The sequence below is a fragment of the Panthera uncia genome (genome assembly GCF_023721935.1).
Source record: "Panthera uncia isolate 11264 chromosome A1 unlocalized genomic scaffold, Puncia_PCG_1.0 HiC_scaffold_17, whole genome shotgun sequence".
Taxonomy (NCBI): domain Eukaryota; kingdom Metazoa; phylum Chordata; class Mammalia; order Carnivora; family Felidae; genus Panthera; species Panthera uncia.
Window position 1 is genome coordinate 57,721,012 of NW_026057577.1, and position 20,902 is coordinate 57,741,913.

A 20,902-nucleotide genomic window follows, 5' to 3' on the forward strand; every position below is an offset into this window, starting at 1 on the left:
TGGCTTCCTTAACACCTACAAGAGGTTAGAGAGCAGATGATGAGGAACACTTATCAAGTGAGAGAACCACAGGAGTGTTGTGAGGGGGTGGTGGGGAGAGGGAGACTGCACCAAAAGGTGAGGACAGGCTGATTTGCTAACCATACAGCAAGACAACCAAAAGGTAAAGAAGTTCCATCCACAGGACTTTCTCTTCCATTACAGTCTGAATATCACCAACCTCCTTACTGCCATATAGATGCCACTTGGGAATGGCTGTCCCTGGCCAGAGAAGCTTCTAGGAGGAAAACCTAGTGACCAAGTGAGAACAATTTCAAGTCTGTGGTGATGTCCTCTTCTGAAAGTGTGGAACACCTGTGTGAGAAAACTGCAAGCAAAACATAAACCCCACTGGACTAGAGGGGAAAAATGTAAGCCATACAATCCATACACATTTTTGTCTTTGCTCCGAGATTCTGTATGATTGGGGACCATCTAAAACTGCACATCCACCCAGAACAATAATGTCATCCACAAGAAAACATGTCCTACGTTCTTCCCAGGACAGCCGATTAAACAAAACACAGCACCTAGAGCATTCTCAGCCCCCAAATGACATCCTCCTGCAGCAGGTCAGCCACTGTTTAACCATCTCACCCCCTTCAGGTGGCTTTTCTTAATCCACAGAATATGGCTGATGATCTTTGTCTCTCTTGACCTCCTCCTCCTCCATCATTGTGCCACTGTCTATATATCATAGGCTTAAGCTAACCATGTGTTGGTAAGAGATCTGCTTGTCTCGGTGTCTACAGGACCGGGATATTGCCCTCAATCTTAGGCATCAGGCTCTCATAAAATCTTGCTTAGCACAAGTGCAAACACCAGGATGGTGGCTCCCAGGACCCTTCTTTGCACCCAAGGAGAGTTTTGCTCCCATGCCTCCCAAGTTCCAAAGCTAACTAGCAATGGTATTCCAGATGCTTGACTTGACTTCTCAGATGCCAGGCCACTATCCTCAGTTCCAAAATGTCAAGTTAGCCATTCAGAGTCAGGGATATTTGAATAGTATTTATAAACAAGTAATTAAGTATTAGTTATAAGGCAAATCAAAGATTTCTGCCCAAGAACTGCCACCTTTGGTTAACCTATACCTTTGAAATCACTTTGCCCATTAAGGTTTTTCAAGTTCTCAATGAAAATTTATTCAAAAGCCAAAACAGAATTTGGTTTTGGTGCTTGCCGGTTCTGAAATGATTCTTTAGTTCTCCAGGTGATGGCTCCATTAATTATTTATACCTTGTCTGGGCGGGCAGAGGTCATGTCAGGATGGGGCTCAGTAGCACTGGTAAACACTTTACTCATTCTCAAATATCTAGAAACTTATAGCTGTGCTAGTACAGATCATAACACAGATCATGTTTTTATCAGTGAACGTACATTTACTGAGGCCCATTCTGAGTAGTAGAACTAGAACTGTGAAAAAGACACAATCTGGACCCTTTAACATTCTTGAAGAGTGTTGCCCACACTTCTGGACCTCACACACTAGTATAATAGCCAGAAAAGTTACTGGAAGGCCAATATTTTTATTTTGCCAATATAAGGACACTGAAAATAACCACAATCTTCTTTCCTCATCATTGCATAAAAGAAAGGATATTTTTAACACAAAAACAGTGAAGGATGTAATCTGACAATGAAGGACAGTTCTATAAATTGAATACATGCAGCTCTAAGAAATCTTACTACACTGTCCTTATCTTTCTCGTTTTTGCTGTGCACCTTTTGCAGTGGAAACCTTCGCACAGAGTGGACCAGGATTCACTCAAAGGCAGTAACTGCTGGGCAAGAGGCCCATCTGAGGAGAGGGAAGGGAGGTGGAGAGGGTCCTGTGTCAGGCTGGGGACACCTTTCTAAAAAGCAAGTAATAGGTTCAAGAGTAAAGAGGCTCTTTCAAGTTTTTACTGCACTGAATTTTAAAATGTCAGGAGTTTATGGACAAGCCAGACTAGGCTCAACTCTTATATTTAATAACTCTGCTTTGATAGCCAGGTCAGGAACTGGAGGTCAGAGCGTTCACGGGTAATGAAAGGGTTTTTGACTGATGACCACAGTGTCTTTGTAATGCAGATTATGTCTACATGTCATCTTCCTACAGGATTAATAACATTAGAGGTTTTTTCACCAAGATTTTCTGAAGGGAAGGAGAAGAAAAGGATCAGGTGTCAATTTTTTTAAAAAGCTCTATTAAGACTCCCACCATCTCCCAGAAGGGTCTAGTACGGTACTTGTCTCCTACTAAAAACACTCCCATGGAATTATAATTAGCAAGAAAAATACTTTTCCAGGGTGGGGGGTGGACAGCGGATGACAGAGCAACATAAAGGGAATTCTTTGGAAGACCATCAGAGCATAGTTGTCACAAAGAGGCTTTACAACCAAGGCCCCAGAGGAAGTTTCTGTTATAATTACTCAGAATTAATGACCACCAATTAAGAATTGTCTGATGCCCTTAGAATATATGGAGAAACAATCTATAAGAAAGATGCACTTTCCCTCATGTTGAACCCTCCTTGAAGTCTTTCTCTGCAATGATTCATATTTATATGCAAATTACTTCACCAGTTTCTAAAGCCTTAGCTCTTAAAATGCATCCTGACAAACACAGGTAAAGAAGAATTTACTCAGATTATTCCTTCCTGTGAATTACTGATACAGTTTTACTTTCATTCTAAGTGAGAAGCTATTTTTTAAACTATTTACATGCAACTGGGAAAAATTTATGAAATATTTTCTTGATAAATTATTCATCCAACATGCAGGATTAAGAAAGAGCTCCTGTTTGGGGCAGCTGGGTGGCTCAGTCAGTTGAGCCTCTGACTCTTGGTTTAGGCTCAAGTCATAATCCCAGGGTCATGGCATCACCCCCGGCCCCGCCCTCCCTCCCTGAACATGGAGCCTGCTTGAGATACTCTCTCTCCCTCTGCCCCTCTCCCCTGCTTGCACATTCTGTCTCTCTTTAAAAAAAAAAAAAAAAAAAAAAAAAGGAAAAAGGAAAAAAAAAGTTCCTGTTTGACTATAACCAAATTACACTGATCATTCAAAATAAACTTCCAAAATAAAATGCAGTGTATAGTAAAGACACTTTAAAAATTTTTGAGCTATGAAATTTTTAGGATAATAAGTAAATCTGTTGCCTGCTAAAGGTCTTAGGGTCCAGATCACATTAAATAATTCCTACAGGGAAGCACACATCATCTTTTCAACACTAGGGCCCTGAGGTTAGCCTCAAAACTCTCAACACACAGCAACTGTGCGTTTTGTGTTAAAGTTTTTAATATTGGCTTCATGTCCTATGTTTATTTGAGATTTCATTGGTACTGGGGCTGTCTTTTAAAAAAGAGACTGATTCCCAGACATTTAATAACATTACTGGAGAGACTGTATACAGTAACTGAGCTCATAAATAATGGCCGACTATGCCATAGCACAGCATCAGAGGAGATGCAGATTACTTTTCAAGTGGCAATGCAGCCTAGAAAACCATCATTGCATTAAGCTCTTAAAACAGAGTACCTGAACTGCTCATGTAAATATTCAGAGCCATACTTAACGTGATTATTTGTTAATGGAATTTGAACATACAGCATCCATGCCTCCATGATAATTTACATCTGTAATTAAGTGGTTGCCATGGCAAACGGCTTTCCACATTTTATATATGCATATCAATTGCTATATCTGAATTTTAAGAGAATTTGCAATTTTCTTCCAGACCTTCCAACTGATTTTGTTTTAACTTTTTTTAATGTTTACTTATTTTTGAGAGAGACAGAGAGGAGCACGAGCAGTGGAGGGGCAGAGAGAAAGGGAGACAAAGAATCTGAAGCAGGCTCCAGGTTCTGAGCTGTCAGCACAGAGCCCGATGTGAGGCTTGAACCCACGAGCGATGAGATCATGACCTGAGCTGAAGTCGGACGCTCAACCGACTGAGCCACCCAGGTGTCCCTATTTCCATCTCATTCTTAAGATTTCAGCTAAGATGTTGTTTTCCCTGGGAAGCCATCCCTGACTCAAAAACCTCTCAGTGTTAACAGTGCTTCAAACTTGCCTGTTTTCCCATTATGTACTCGGGCAGGATCCTATATATTCTTTAAAAACAGATCCCAGTTCCTAGATTTATTCAAATTAGGTGTCTGCTTGGTCCACTTGCTTTTAGGGAATAGTTTTGTTTTTGTTTTTTGGGTTTTTTTGGTCTTTTTTTGCTTGTTTTCTGTATCTAACAATATGGTTGAGTTCTCTGTTCCCTTTACACACACACACACACATTTTGCTTATCTAGGGTACAGTTTATAAAACAAAGACTAATATGGCTGGGGAGCAGAAACTCAAAAAACTGTAGACCTGGTCTTTGCACTTACTAGGCATCCCATAAAAACTCCTTGAATTGAAATTTAATTCTACCCTGCTGTAGAACATTTCTGCATTCTTCAGTTTTCACCAAGGGATTACCAGAGATTGATGAATGAGTACATATGTCATAATCGATGGTTTTCTTAAATTGTTTCAGACATAGACCCAAACTCTGGCACTTTCTGTCTGGAGAGCCAGAATGGAGAGCCTCCTTTTGATGGCCAGAAGCTTCCAGTGCCTTGTTCTAAGAAGGAAAAGCAGGTGATGCTTCCTCTATTTTCCTCATGCCTTTTCTTTGAGGTTATTCTGAAGTTGGATAATCAGGGTCACACTACTTTCGTGGAGAAAGCCAGGTTAATTTTTCAGGTGTGAAACTACAGGACAAGGTCTCTGTGAGAGCCAGGAATCGCTTCCCCTCTCCCTATGCTTTCTAAGTCCCCGTTCTTATTTTTCTCCTTTCCAATGGCTGATCTTTTTGGCCCAGAAGTGAATGGGTAGAGCACGGGATAAGTCAGAATGGATGCTGAGATTGGGGTGAGTCATGGTTATCTTCTTGATGCTAAGGTTACTGTTCACCCTGTGAAAAATAACCATGGGAATACCAAATCCTAGCTAATGATCATGGTACATTTTAGATGCCTATCCATACTTGCACATCCATTCTGATTTACGACAAAGCAATTCCACAAGCAGCAAAGGTAAAACCCTCTACTTGTCTGCTCTCACCGATTCTTCTTTTACTCCTTTCCCTTTTTTCATATTGTCCTCCTTCATCCTCAGTCACTGCTCATTTCCCAGAAAGCTGAGCCTGCACCCCCCAGGTGCTGAGCCATGGCGACAGAGAGCGACTCCCATGAGCACACCCTCTTTGCCAGCCCAGCGCAGGCAGAGTTCAGCCCCACAGCCATCTATCTGGTCAGACTGGTGGGGCAGCTTGCTGAGGCGATCCTATAGGACTGAAATGGATGTAGACAGACAGAGGGCTACGGGAGTACAGAGCATGAGGGCCGACCAGACACAAAGGAGCAAACAAGCAGATGAGGGAAGACTGAAAAGACAGCAGGCAGCCAGGCCCCGCAGCTCATGTGCTAGTCCAACCCTCACGGCGACGCCAGTGGAACGGTCCAAGCCAATGCAAGTGAGCCAAATCCTGAGCTCATTTTAATGGCTTCTGTCCCAAACCTGAGTCACTGGGGATTCCATGGACTTCCAAGAGAGCCCTACATGCGTTTCTAAAAACAAACAGCTCGATGCTGTCATGGAAAACCTGGATCTTTGCGTTCTATGGTTTCATTATGGATTACATCCAGGTCACAACCTAAGGAAGACAAGCTGGCAGCAAAGACCCTGCCGGCTGCGTGCCCAGCCTTTGTAATCAATCCCAGAGGGCTAGGGCCTGATGTGTGCTGCTGGCTCTGCCAAACAAGTCCTCACCTAGGGACACGCAGCCTGTGAGTTACTCTGTGGGGGGAGCCTGCAAAGGCACCTGCAGTCAAGGCTCCATTGCTCGAAGCGGACGCCAGAAAGGGAAGAAACTAGAGACTCTGTGTGTCTGCGGGAAGAGAAGTTCTTGGTTTTCCTGTCAATTCAACTGCTATCTCCTGCTTAAAAAGAAAAAAGAAGAAGAAAAAAAAAAAAGCCCCAAGAACACCCATAGTCACACCAATGCCACAGGACTGCTCTACACTCTCTTCAGCCCTGATACAGGCAGGCTAGGAATGGGCCAGGGAGCAGCCCTATACGACACGGTCATGTTTGACTGCGAGAGAACAAGGTCAATTCTGAGGACTAAAGTAAATACCACTATTCCTTAAAATGCAGCATTTCTAGGGGGCACCTCGGTGGCTCAGTCGGTTTTAAGCGTCCGACTCTTGGTTTCGGCTCAGGTCATGATCTCACGGTTCATGGTTTCAAGCCCCACTTCAGGCTCTGTGCTGGCAGCGCAGAGCCTGCTTGGGATTCTCTTTTTCTCCCTCTCTCTCTGCCCCCTCTGCACTGTGTCTCTCTCAATCTCAAAATAAAATAAATAAATAAAAGAATACTTAAAAAAAAAAAGGCAGCATTTCTAGGAAACATAAAAAAATACTAAAACCTGCCAAGAAAGCAGACACACTTTAGTAGCCAAAGAACTACCACTTATTATTTACCGTGTGCCAACTGTGCTTAAGCCTTTCTTCTCATATATTATCTAATTTCATCCACAAAACAACCCTGAGGGTTGTACTACTATTATACCCATTTTATAAGTGAGAAAAAAGGTTTAGAGAATGAGGTACATCACTAGACATTTCACAGCCACTGTAAGGGGAGGTCAGGACTGACCCAGGAGCAGGTGAGGCTTGACGTCTAATCGCTGCTGGGACTGGAAAACTCAACACCAAGGGCATCTGTGCATAGGGATTTCGGAGGTGTCAGATTGGTGCCCACCAGTAGGCCAGACCTTGAAGGCAAATCCTGTATCTGGGTTAACTTCATAGTCAATACGTGTATTTGATTGTTATTTTTAAGTAAATGAGATTTTGAGATTTCCACTGAGACAGCAAATTCTTTCACATCCACTTCTAAATTCAAAATATCCAGGTTTTGATGATTTATGTTACACTTTCTATAGGCAATGAGGCCACACAAACCTAAGGCCTGTTTATTCTTTAAAATTAGTCGTAACAAAGGAACACGCTTACAACAGCTTGTCATTTTTCTTCTAGTTATACTTTACGAAATTTCACTTTTGCCAAAATGAAAGTTGTAAGGACAAACACGGTGTGAGTCGATTTCCCAAGAATGCTTCTGTTGCCCTGGCAACAGCTCCTTTCTCACCGTTTGTTCCAACATCACATAGATCCAGGGCTGAGAAACGGGTTGTGGGGAGGGGAAAGACTGATGCTCACAGCTGCAACAAGTCCTTGGCTGAGGCTGAGCAGATGCTATCACATACTGGCTGACAGGAGAGAAAGCAAGTCAGCGGTTTCAGACACGGGGGGGGGGGGGGGGGGGGGCAACTTTCTCAGCTGTAGATTCAAGGACCGTGGCTGCCGTGGATGCCGCCTTGAACTACCTGGTAGAGACCTCCACGAGGAAGGGAAGAGCCCACTGAGCAACCCTTACAGATGTGCCGCCTGCCCCGAAACATGAGGGAGTCGCCTGCTGAGTGCTTGGTCCATCTTACCCGTGATTTCTGCTCCAGAGGGGTGCTGCCATGCTGGCAGGAGAAAACAAACTACTTCCTGTACTTCAGTTCTTAGCCTTAGATCGGTAGGCCCTGGAGAGGTAGTCTGACTACACAGGAATCCCGGCCACTTGCCAATTCCAATTTTTAAGTAATTTCAGACTTTCTGGGGTGCTCTGTGTATGCACGGGGAACATAAGCGATAAAGATGGGGAGAAAGTTCTCTTAGAAAATCTAGACTTTGGGAATTGGACAGGTGACAAACAGACTAGCACCTCAGGTATGCTCCTACTTCCTTCTTTTCAACCATCCTTCCCAGAGGCCTGACACAGCCAGAAAGAGAAAAGTCAGGAGTAGTTAACTGGAGTGTATGAATAATACCTAAGATACGTACTGGTCTTTGTGCCAAAATGAATCTTCTTGCCATCTATGTGAAATAGCAAACAAGAGCACCAAAAGATGTGTTGGACCAACCCTCATTCTAAGAGATCAAATTTGCTGGACTAACACCTTATTAAAAACTGCACGTAAACAGTAAGACTGAAAGGATATCTACAGGTTGCTTCTGAATAAGTGTAAAAGACAGCTTGTGGTGTTACTCCCTCCCCCCCTCCAAGAGACCCCACTATAAATGGCCACTGATTTGCTAGAAGGCACTAAGTTTCTCAGGATGAAAAGCATTCTCAGGGATGATAAGCCAGGAGTTTTGCCTGCATACCAGTGCTTCGATAAAATTCAGAGTAAAGGCATGAATCATCAAGGATGAGGAAGCACAACATAGTAAGGAAAATTTACGCAGAAATCCACTTCTCTGGTCAACCAGGGCGCTTAGCCAGGATTAATGAATTGTGTATGCTGCCTTCCCTTCATCTACATGTTTATTCTGGCTTTTCAAAAGCCTTTGGTAAGAGTTCTCAGCCAAAGTTTTAAGATATACACGGCATATATGCACATGTGTGCACTGCCTGAGGCACTGTGTGTCCCACGGCAGTAAAGGAGGGGCGTTTCTCTGACAAGAAAAGATGAATCTGATTTAACATTTCTGGGAGGTAAAACACCAAGCTGAAGGGGATGAACTGCAGATTCCAGAAGTTAATCAAAAAGGGGATAATGAGCTTCACATAATCAAAAATCTAAGATAAAGTCATATTTTCCAATCTCCCTATTTTTTTGTTAAATTTTTTAATGTCTATTTATTTTTGAGAGAGAAAGCATGAGAGGGAGAGGGACAGAGAGAGACAGAGACACAGAATTCGGAACAGGCTCCCAGCTCTGAGCTGTTAGCACTGAGCCCACCGCCGGGCTCGAACTCACAAGCTGTGAGATCATGACCTGAGCCAAGCTGGCTGCTTAACCAACTGAGCCACCCAGGCACCCTGCAATCTCCCTGATTTTGAGAAGAGGAATGCAAAAGTCCAGCAAGGTGGCACATTGATCTCAAGCAAAACTGAAAATCAGAATCCTGGTCTCCCAAATTCTGTGAGTGCGTAGGAGTGCCTGAGTCATTCGTGGTAAGGCTATTCCTCTCAGATCAAGAGATGAAGGCCTTGAGAGTATCCCCCAATGCAGGCAGATCAGGACTGGGGAGCAGGTCATCTATTTATTTCTCTAGGCCCCTTATCTACCAACCTCCACACACACATATATATGTGGTCTCCTCTGAGATAGGAGAAACAGAAAACATGAACTTATCAGTTGTTTGGAACCTAACTGTTGTCTGATCTGCTGAGCTCAATTAGGCAGACTAGAGTTAATTCAGTTGGGGTCTGTTTCTTTACAGGCCTGGACACCAGGCTCTGTGTTTCTCTTCACCGTCCAAGAGTCCCACATACAAAGCTTTAGGATTTGCTGGGGGATGAGTCACCTGTGCACTTCAGTTAGGGTTGCAGGTGGATTACTGTTCTCCTGTTAGAGATCAGATTAATACATTCTTTGTTGTAATCGTTCAAAAAGTGATTTTTTTTTCCCCTGAAAAGTCAAAGCACGACTCTATTCCTTTAGTTCCTCGAGGATGTCTACAAACTGCCACATCTGTGTCTACGTGTGTGAATTTCTGCCAAACAGAACAAAGCCCTTGAGCCCAGACAGACAGACTGATTGACACCCTCTCCGTTCAGGATCCACCTTTCAAACCCTTACGGGAAAGGCTATGAAAGTGCTAGTGGGCATGGAAGTTTTCTCGCAGCTCACAGCTGCCCCTCTGGGATCACTTTTCTTTCCACCAGTTTCTAACAAGCTCATTAGTGAGAAATTCCCTGAGAGTGGAACAGTTAGTTTGTATTTTCTGATCCGAATGCAGAGAACGTTCTGTCAGGCTCCAGGAGACAGACAATTTAAACCAGAACATTATTAAACACAGAGCAGCTGATACTAATTCCTTCCCAGCCTGCAGCTTCTCCTCCTAAAGCTGAAATCATCCTGCGGTTGGGGATGGGGCTGGGCGGGTGGCAGGACCAGGCTCACTGCCTTGGAACGAACGCCCCACACTCACATTCCTTCCCAGCCCAGAGTGCCTGCTGCAGGTGGGCCTCTCACGCCATGTTTCCAAAAGGGGATGTACTGATGTGGAAAGCATGCTTTTAATTTAACGGGAAAAGCAAAAACCAGGAGAAGTTACTCAAACAAAATCCAACGGCTTAGAACCCAAGGAAATAAGCAATGAAGAAATACGTGAAATAAACCGGGGACAGTGTAACAGGGAAACGGGAGCGATGAGGGGAGCACACGCCTGTTGCGCGGGAACACTCTTTACACAGCAAATCTGGACAGAAGCCGGTCTTCAAAACGGGCAGGAAAGGAACGCAGCAGGGGGTGCGCGGCACATGCGATGCCCAGTGCCCGGGTCCCCTCCCTCTTCCCTGCACCCTTACCTGCGATTCCTTGCAGCAGCCCGCAGACGTTGAAAATACTTTTCTTCATGATGCTCTGCACACACATGGTGAAGACGGACACCAAGGCCACCGTGCAGAGAATGAAGATGCCCACAGCCAAGAAAATAGCCGTGGCCTGCCAGAAGCCACTGGCGATCTCGCCGAAGTTCTCTGCGTAGGGCCCGCACAGCGTCTCCCGCTGCACGTGCTGCACGCCCGGGTTGCGGATGCAGCGGGCATAGATGCCCAAGGTCGGGTGGTAGGGCTCCGACGAGCCTCCGCTCTGGTCGTCGGGCGCGGCGCCGCTGCGACTCTTGGCTTTTCCAATCAGCCAGTCGGCGCTCATGAAGGCGATGAGCTCTGCAAAAGCCACCACAATACTCAGGAGGGTCCAGAGCATCGAGCGACAGGTGACAATAACATGACACATATTGATGTTCCAGGCGGAAAAGTCAGGAGTCCACGGGGTGAATAATAAAAGCAGGCCGGGGGGGAAGGAGGCTCAGGCGGCCGCAGAACGAAGTCGCTGCTCCGGGCGCTCACTCCCACAGCCTGGGGCTCCCTCTGGCCGGCCTGTGGCAGCGCGGGCCGGGGCCGTCATGCTGCCATGTCAGAGCTCCGAGCGCGGCCTCACCTACGGGAGGGAAGGGAGGAGGGGGGTTAGCAGCGCCCAGGCTCCGCCCCGCGGCGGCGCCGCCAGCAGACTCGCGGGTCCCGGAGCCCCAGTGCGCTGGCCAAGAGGCTGCTCCCGCGCGGCCGCCCTTCCCCGCCCTCCCCGGCCGGTGCCGCCACTCCGACCTCCATCCTCCGACAGAACCCAGCTGTAGCCGATCCGGGGCCGGAGCCGCCGTTCGCAGCGCACTTACTGGTTTTCTTTGTTTCAAGTTGTCCCTTCCCCTGCTCTCGCACCGCGCTGGTTCCCTTATCTCCGGGCAGCACAACTCCGGGCCAGTGCCCGTTCCCGCACCCACCCCAGGCGCACCCTTTGGCACAGGAGCTCATGCCCGAGCTGCTGCACCCTTGGGATGTGTGGCTCCTGCTCCATCATCTCTCACTCAAAAACGTCAAACAGCAGGGAGATCCAGCAAGAACTAGATGGGACTTCCAGTCAACCTTGCCAACAGACTGGCTATGTTTTTATAGAGCTTACGGGACCCTCTGCCTGCTGTCTTGGTACTAAATGAGCTAAGTTTTGACAAACTTGCACCAAAAGATTTTGGTTAAAGATAGAGAGTAGCAACACCCACTTGTATTGCTGGGAATCAAATTAGTAGCACAGACACAAGAATATCAGCTTCATAGGTGCATCAGGATACAAAAGGAAACAATGCTCTGAAAAATTACAAAACACTGCTCCCCAAACTTATTTTTATTCATTTCTCACAGGGTGATTTCTGGACAAAAAAAAACTACACTAATTAAAACTCAAGAAGAAGAAAAGAAAACCTTGAAGAGTTCATGACTTACTCATTTGGGGAAATTATTCAAAACAGAGGCATGAATGACCACTGACTAAGTGTCATTACCACTGAGTGGACTTGTTGACAACAGAAACTTGCGTATGAAGAATGTGTTCCTTGAACTGTCCCAATTCATCCCATGCGCCTCTGCCTGAGCTTTGATTCACCCCAGGTCTGCAACTCAACATGCCCATTGTTTCTGGTCTCACAAGGGCTCATTCTGTTCCCTGGGACAAATGGCTTCATAACCAGAGGGCTTTGCTCTAACAGCTCAAACCTCTTTCAGAGGGGCCTGAACCCTGAAACAGGGGTGCAGCGCTCATCGGCAGCCCCATCTGCTACCCCTTCTCCAAGGTCAGAAAGAATCACACAGTTCACATCTGACATCTGGGTGCAAGGCTCTGTTCTGAGTGATGAGATCTTATTAACTGAGGTCACGTCAACTGCACAAGAACCACAAAGAGCCCTCTGGCATGCTGGCAGTGGGGTGGGGCCAGGAGTTGTTGAAGAGGAAGGCAAGTGGGGAAAGAAGGAAGCCCAGAGTCAAAGCTTCAAAGCTTCTACACCATGCTGGTTGACAAGGTGTAGTGACAGAGAACTACTTATCTCATAAAACACAGTACATTTAAAAATCCTCAGGTCATTGCAGTTACACAAGATGCTGTTTGGGGAAATTACCTAGCACAGTACTAAAAACACAGGCCATTAATGACTGTCTGTGTGTGTGTGTAACGCAGCTCTCCTGAGCGCTGGGGAAGGGAGAAGTGCGTTTCACCCCCAAAAGTTTTGGAGTCCATCAGGTCTGGGTTCCAAAAACAGCCCCACCACCAACTGGCCATGTGGATGCCTAGTTCTCAGAGCTGCAGCTTTCCTCATCTACATGGAAACAGTAAAGTATCCCGTATTCTAAAGTATCTGTTAGACCTCAGGGTCTGGCAGAATAAACACTCACTAAATAGCAACTCCTTTCCCTTAGAAGCCTTTCCTCCAACATTGAGGACACTGATCAGATAACAATTTAACTGCTGGAAGTGCTCTGCCCATCACAGAAACTTGGCTATTTACACACAAAGATTAAGCACAGGCTATTTAGAGACGGAGGAGGTCAGCCTCCCCGGTGTCAGCCTCCCCGGTGGGCTTCTTGGGAGGGTCCTGGTCTTCCTACTTCCCCACTGCCTACCCTGCTGCCAAACTCAACTGTGAAATAAATTAGCATGAGGCCAGAAGCAGAATCTACTCCCACTCGTTGATCTCACCCCCACTCGACCCCAAATACCACCACAGAGAAATGCCTTTTGAGAAAAGAGTTACCAACACAAAAAAGCTTTGGGGGAGATTGTTTAGAATGAAACAATCATTGTGAATGAGAACAAGAAACAAGCCCCTGATGACTCCCGGAGGCCCCATGAGCTGCACCCACCTGCCCGCCCGCCAGGCTCACAGATACTTTGAGTCAACAGGTGGAAAGCCAGCCCATGAAGAGAAGACGAGGCTTCTACAAAGTCTTTCCATTTGATTAGACAACTAGCTCACTGATGTGCCAGCTGATCTCAATCCCTGCTCCTCTTCTGTTTAATGGGAAAATGTCAATGTGAATATAAAACCTCTATGTGTTTGTCCTCTTGCAGAGCCTCAGGACTCTGCTGCAACCTCTCAAGTGACCTGGATTGTAATAAACGTGCCAAATGTCCACTGTGCTGGTCAGCAAACTTGGCTCAGAGTCAGGCCCACAATCAGACTGCTATTTCTGAAGAGAAAGGATGTGAAACTTTGGGAGAACAGAAAGCGGCACATTCAGGCTTAGCAAACGGTCCATGCCACATTTAGGGCGGAATTATTTAGGGAGCCATGTGCTTAAGTTCACAAAACATAGTTCTCTGTCCATCCATGCCACAACAATCCCCTATCTACTGCACCAAATTCTCATACCCATGCCAGCGTGGCTGGAATGAGGCTTTTATTCTTCTGTTTGGAATAGGGAGATAACATGCTTTGGTCTCTCCAGCCAAGTTTGCTAATTACTACTATAAGTAGAATAGCCATGCTACGCACGGCTGACTGACTGGCTTTCCTGTGCATCCAAGAAAAGTCCTCAGGTCGATGGCACAACGGACAATCTGGAAAGGCATCAAGTCTGTGCTCTGTACAGCGTCCCAGTTTGGTCATGTCACATGTGCAAGGACAGGCACCTGCTGGGACAAAATCCACAGCAAAGGGGAAACAGATCCTCCTTGTAGATCTTGTTAACTGTCGGGATTCCAGCACAGAGCTCCTCAATATGCTATCCACTGCTATTCCCTGTAATCCCTGCTTCTCCAAAACTCAATTGACATTCCATGTAAAAGTCTTCTCTCCATAGGCTACTAAGTACATTTCCACTCCAGGACGGCTGAGTGCTGGTCATTTCCCTGATGAGTACATTTCCCTGATGGTCATGGATAATCTGGACGGTCCTCTGACTTTCAGAAAATGATGCTATGATTATCACAAAGGCCCACAGAGTAAAGCCTCTTAGCAAGCAATAAGAAGAAAACAAAAACAACCAAAAAGAGAATCCTGCAGAAACCTACAGTAACCTGCAGCAATATTACAGTCAGAATGCAGAGCAAGGGGAAACTGATTAATGGTTTGGCTATGGGAGTCACACACACAGCCCTCATATTTATAAACTTTTTCAATTTTTTTTTTTTTTTTTTTTTTTTGAGAGAGCATGAGTAGGGGCAGGGAGGCAGGGACAGAGAGAGGAGAGAGAGAATCCCAAGCAGGCTCTGCACTGTCAGCACAGAGCCCAATATGGGGCTCGATCTCACAAATCATGAGATCATGATGCAAGCCAAGATCAAGAGTCAGACACTTAACCAACTGAGCCACCCAGGTGCCTCAAAGCCCTCATCTTTAAAATAAGGGTGAAGTTAGTAAGCCGAGCCCAGCTGGGTTTGTACCTTCCACCACAGGGTCCTGTCTTTTGCAGCTTCCTGCTGTCAGTAAGAAGGGAAGAAGGTACGGGTGAAGCAAGATCGCCCTGGGCTGGCTGGTCAGGAAACCACAACAGAAATGAAGGAGCCGAGGGAAAGGACTTCACTGCGAGAAGCACATCACTAGAGCATGCCCCCGTTACTAGAGCAGCAAAGGCCAGGACAGAGTTTTGCTTGTTCACCTTGCTTGTTCACCCTGGTTCTCTTTTGCTACTTTATTATGAAAATCGTCAAACAGAGATACAAGCCGAAAAGAACAGACTGTGAACATTCAGATTCAACGCCAGTATAAAGCCTCACTCTACCACTCGGCCTTTTTCTTCCTGAGCCATGTGAAAACAAGCCACAGATATCTTGACACTTGAACCCTAAATACTGTAATACACTTCCTAAAAATAAAGACATTTTCCTACAAAACCACAATAAAATTAACACACCCCAAAAACTGACAATACCTCCCTTATATCCAAAGCCTAGTGCACACTCAAATTTCCCTATCCTGCCGCATTTTTTACAGCTGTTTTCTTAAAACCATGACTCAGTCAAGACTCATGCGCTGCATTTGGCTTTGTGTCTGTAGTTTCTTTTGTAAAAAATAGTCCTTTCACCTCTAACCCTGTTTGCATTTTTTCCCTTGACACTGACTTTTTTTTTTTTTTTTGAGGATACCAGGCCATTTGTACTCTAGAATACCCAACAATGTAGATTTGTCTATATCCTCATGCTGTCATTTAAAGTTGTTCTCTATCCCCTGCTTTATAGAAACGAGGTTAAATCTAAAGGCTAGTTTAGAATCACCTTAAATATTTTGGTGAGACTTCTTTGTAGGTGATGCCGTATTTGTTATTCCTGCTCTATCACATTTGGGAGGAACAATACTAAGCTATACCTCAGAATCAGAATAATTTTATACATATATGGACATACATGAATATGTACGTGTGTGTGTGTGTATCTTTATACACATACATATATAGAAAGCAAGACAGACAGGGGCGCCTGGGTGGCTCAGTCACTTAGGTGTCTGACTCTTGGTGTCGGCTCAGGTCGTGATCTCGTGGTTTCATGAGTTTGAGTCCCACAGTGAGCTTCTCACTGGCAGTGCGGGGCCTGCTTGGTGTTCTCTGTCTCCCTCTCTCTCTCTCTGCCCTCCCCCCCCACTTTTGCTGTCTCTGTCTCCCTCAAAATAATTTAAAAATAAACTTTAAAAAAAAATACAGACAGACAACGTACCCAGGGTCCTCTCTGGCCCTGAACAACCAGAATTCTGATGAGGGAGCACGCAAAAGGCTGGCTGGGTGAGCTCTGTATGTTTCAAAGAGCTCCTTGGGTGAGTTCTGAAGCCACTGCTGAGAAGCCCTGTCTTAAAAAATGCCATCCCAGAAGCTTAAAGCTCTTTACCGAAGGGATTTTACTTCTAAGAAATATTTGCGCTATTTCTTTGAAATGGAACCACATTTTATATACTACTTATGAAAACACAGAAATATCTGCAAACCTGGGGAGTAAGACACAACTCTGAAGAGCCCTTTCCAGGAGGATTGACTTGAGCCAACAGAGCCTGGGTTTTGCGTGAAAGAAGGAGGGGGAATCTTTCCTCTAACTTCAGAGCCCTCCCTCTCAAAAAGGACAGATCTGGGCTCCCTGAAGCTTCCCTCCGGCCTTGCTCTCTTCCTACCACCCCTGCCCTCAGCCAGTCTGGAGGGAGCATCAGGTGCTGGCAATGCCAGGTTGAGCAGAGGCCACCAAACTGTGAGAGTGTCTTAAGAGCTTTGTACACGGACTCAAGATCCAATCTCAGCTCTGCCACTAAATAGCTGTGTGTCCTGGGGCAGGCTATTTAGTTTTAACCTCTGCCAGCCTCAGTTTCCTCATCTGCAAAAAAAGAAAGCAACATCTTCTTCCAAAGGCGGCCATGAGGATTAAAGGAGATGGCATATGGAGAATAATCAGCATATCTTCCCGTTCATTGTGCTTAACATACGTTAGCTATTATTAATCATTGTCATGTGATTAAATGATAACACATCATCATATGAATCACATGATCATATGACTACATAATAAATTTACTACAGTGACCCATGTGACCCAAAGAATCAATACACTTCCGAGCAGATTGTATTTTGCTCCCACGTCACTGGTGGTTTCTCTGGCAATATGGTCTCCAACCCAGTGTCTTCTGGAAGCCTAAGAGGATTAGGTGAGTAGAGTTTATGTGCTTTTGCCTTCCATAAGTTGGAAAGTCCCTCTAGGGACTGCCTCTTGGGTGGTCCCTGGACCACCTTCCACCTCCTAGAGGGAGATGTAGGCCACCTGTTTTAAAAACCCTAAGTTCCTGATCCCCACATGCTGAATCAAACTTTCTGGAGGTGTTACCAGAAACTGTGTTTGTAACAACCCCCCAGGTGATTCTTGACACAGTAAAGTCTAAGACTCCATTGGGAGGAAGCCTTGCACTCGGTGAGGTCACTGGTATCTTGGAGCTGGGGAAGGGGCCAAAGAGAAGAGGTCAGGAAGAGCTTGGCCTGGCTCATTAGGATAGAGCCAGATGACCTGTCCTTGGCACAGCTCATGGCATCACAGACGTCTCTGGAACAATGATTCTACAGGGACAGAAGCTGCTTCCCCGTTCACATGTTGTCCAATGGTCCTTGCATTCACAGCACGAATGAGCTCAAACATTCAGGACCTTCCCTTCAGAGCACAAAAGCAGCTCGCAGAATGGATGGATAGTGCCGGTACAAAAAGATCGGCACTTGGCATGACTTAAAAAAAACAGTTGGGGGCACCTGGGTGGCTCAGTCAGTTAAGTGTCCAACTTTGGCTCAGGTCATGATCTCATGGTCCATGAGTCTGAGCCCCACATCGGGCTCTGTGCTATCAGTGCAGAGCCTGCTTTGGATCCTCTGTCCCCCTGTCTCTCTGCCCCTCCCCCACTGGTTCTGTCTCTTTCTCGCTCTCGCTCTTGCTCTCAAAAATAAAATAAACTTAAAAAAAAAAAAAGTCAGCTACCAAAGGAGGTTTTGCAAACTCTCATTTGCCCTGGCCGCCCCCTCAAAAACACAGATTACGGAAATGTAAACATCTTGACAATATTTAAGAAGAGGGCCCAAATGCTCTAAGAATTCTATTGTTCTTGGAGTTATAGTCTCAACATGCTCAAATCCTCCAGGATACTGCCACCCTCCTTTCCTCACTACCTCCTCCAGCTCAGCTCTGACCCCACTGGGAAAAGTCACACTGTGCTTCTCAACAGGGACGATTTTGCTCCCTCCCCCTTGCAGACGGCACGTGGTAACGTCTGGAGACATTCTAAGGTGGTCACAACGTGGGGCGGGGTGGGGGGGGGGGGGGGAATGTGTGCTGCTGGCATGTTGTGGGCCAAAGATGCTGCTAACCAGCCTGCGGTGCACAGGCCAGCCCCACAAAAGGGGCGATGTCAGCAGTGTTAACAGTGAGAAACCTTTTCTAGAGGCTTCCTGCATATAGAACAACGTTTACATTTGTAGGCACAACATGACACAGATTGCTAATGCCTGTAGTATTTACAAAGGTCTATTCTAATGAGTAAGCCATGTTCTACAATCTGGATGGATAGTCACAGTATTTACTACCTTACTTAATTTTTGGCTGTTTTTCTGAATTTTTGTTTAAGGTCTATGCGAGTCTGTGTGCCCAAGATGGCAAGCTGACAGGACATGCATTCCAACTTGCCAGAGGGAACACACTCAGGGACAGTGCCCTTGACCCTGCCTCTCCTGGGGCCCTGACAGTTTGTTTGGACCACATACAAAAGCCAGCTATTGTTTTCAGTCAGCTCTATTCTGCAAATTGCAAAACAGGGCGCCCAGGTTATTAAGAGCAGGAGGCCGTTTGCTGCTTTCTTTACCTCCCTGAAGGTCTCGGACTACCTCAGAAAACTTTAAGTTTGACCACATGGCCCTAACTTGTGTCAAATCCCCGTCGTCCAGAGTCGGGCTGTCCACTCAGCCCATGCTCAGGTGGCCACTCCAAATGCCAGGAAATCTCAAGGAACTTCCCAAGAAGCCCTGGGTAGTGTTCAAACATTCCAGTTACTACCTGACCCCACCCTGGCTTCCTCTACAAGTCGCCTTCCTCTCCAGCTGGACCTCTCAGCAGCCTCCGCTGCCTGAGGGACCCCCCAGGGCAGCAAGGACCCCGCCCCTCCAAAAGCAACTGAACAAGCCTTTTTTTTTTTTTTCTAGGCTTGGAGCACCCAGTGATCTCTTGCTCACTGTCAAGCTTGCCCCTTAATTCCCTGCTCCTGGCCAGTCACACAGTTCCTTCTTGATGCCTATTCTCACTCCTCTGTATCCAGTCCATCTGCTTGCCAAGCACCCATTTCTAGAGATGGACTTTTACACTTTTTCCCTGAGGCATCAGAACCCACAGGGAGCTGGTCTACTTGCCTGGTCCTATTTTCTAGATGATCTATTCTTTAAGGTTTCTGAAGTCCACCAAACTTATTTCATAACTTTTTCCTTGCACAAACCTCATCACCTAAAAAGTTTTAGAAGCCAAGTCTTTCTTTACTTTCTTTACTTGTCTTCTACTCTATCAAACAGGAGGGAATGAAGAACCAATCTCATGAAGTCTGTTCTAGCTCACACCCTATAAGCCAGGGGCCATATGCTTATGCCCTGAACATACTGTGGGGTCCAAATGTTTTTGATTTGTTTCAATGGAATTAGAACTTGAATTTCAAGAGTTGCCTTTTTATGCCACTGTGGTACATAATTTTAAACTGAAGGTGTTTTTCAAGATCATAATGAATTCTGTGATAACAGGCAAAATATAAGTCTTAAAGTGAGTCTCGTTAGTTTTTTCACGATCAATGAGAAAGTAGAGTGTTTTAATGGAGAAAAGTAACAAAGTTTGGAGAACAGAAAGCTCAGGAGAACTTATACATAAAAATCAAGATATATAACTTCCTTCTTCCTGAACGCCCAATCAACACGAGAGACTCCAAGTGCCCTCTGTTTAAGTGCCTCAACTCTGAGAATAAATAACCCTTAGGGAACAGGCTTCTGGCTTGTCTAAGTGGACAGCTGGACAGCTTCTCCCAGCACTGGGGAGCACAGGCATTCATTCTTATAGCAACTGCAGGCTTTCTAGTCCTTTCCATACACAGGCTGAAAGAATCACTGCTGTTCACAAGATACAATGCCATCAGCCAGGTTCCCTTCCAACAGCTTAAGAAAAACCAAACATGATAAATGGAGAGGATTATGGCATCTGTTACTTCTGAGTCTCTCACACAAACTCATAAACCAGCAGAAACCCCAAGAATCAACTAGAACAAGAGTGTCATTCTGACTAGAAGCTTCTGTGAAAGCTTTTGTGGAAGACTGTATTATTCCCTCAAACATACTGTCTCTCCTTGCAGGAGGGCTCTATTTTTCTACCCTGTAGACATCAAGCCCGACTACAGGACTGGCTTCAGCCAATGTGAGAAGTGACATGTGCCACTTCTAAGCAGAAGAGTTCATGAGCCGGTGCCTTATTCTCCAGCTCCCTTATGTCTCCCACGAGATCAAAAAGATCCCAGACAGAGGCCGCCCCATTGGCCTGGGTCCCTGACAACACGAAGCGGGGGCCCTTGATCCCTGATAAACATGCAGTGTGGGCAAAAAAACCAAACGTGTTACTGCCGGTGCTGAGACTGTAGGGTCACAGCACAACATGACCTCTTCCAACGGCAGTGCTCCCGCTGGGATCCGAGTGCCTGCCTGTCCTGACTCTCTTTGGCACCAGGTTAAATTCTACCTCACCATCCTCTACCACACACGTGCCAAAGAACTTTCTGAGATTAAACAATGATAAATGAGAAACGTTAAAGCTTGGCAACTATCTCAGCAGTACTCACTGTACAATTCAGTGAGGTAAGCTGCTACGATACCGATTTTCCTCTCAATATATTTATCTTAGAGTTAATAAATGGAAGTACTAAGACAGAAGAAAAATTCCCTTTTGAATAAATGTAGACACTTACAAAGTGACTCAGAGGGCCAGCTT

The 20,902-nt window shown here is 45.8% G+C and overlaps 1 protein-coding gene across 5 annotated transcripts in view; it reads right to left on the reverse strand.

Annotated features, from left to right (window-relative positions):
- LHFPL2 (LHFPL tetraspan subfamily member 2) overlaps positions 1-20,902 on the reverse strand; it is a 165,210-nt gene that overhangs the window by 15,158 nt on the left and 129,150 nt on the right. For 3 of the 5 annotated variants that reach the window (XM_049648582.1, XM_049648587.1, XM_049648584.1), the window contains one exon: positions 10,429-11,062. In XM_049648582.1, the coding sequence (XP_049504539.1) occupies positions 10,429-10,858 (430 nt within the window). In that variant the 5' untranslated portion in view covers positions 10,859-11,062. Of the gene's footprint in view, positions 1-10,428; positions 11,063-11,226; positions 12,428-20,902 lie in introns of those variants that run through there. The other 2 variants (XM_049648585.1, XM_049648583.1) reach the window with 2 other exon arrangements.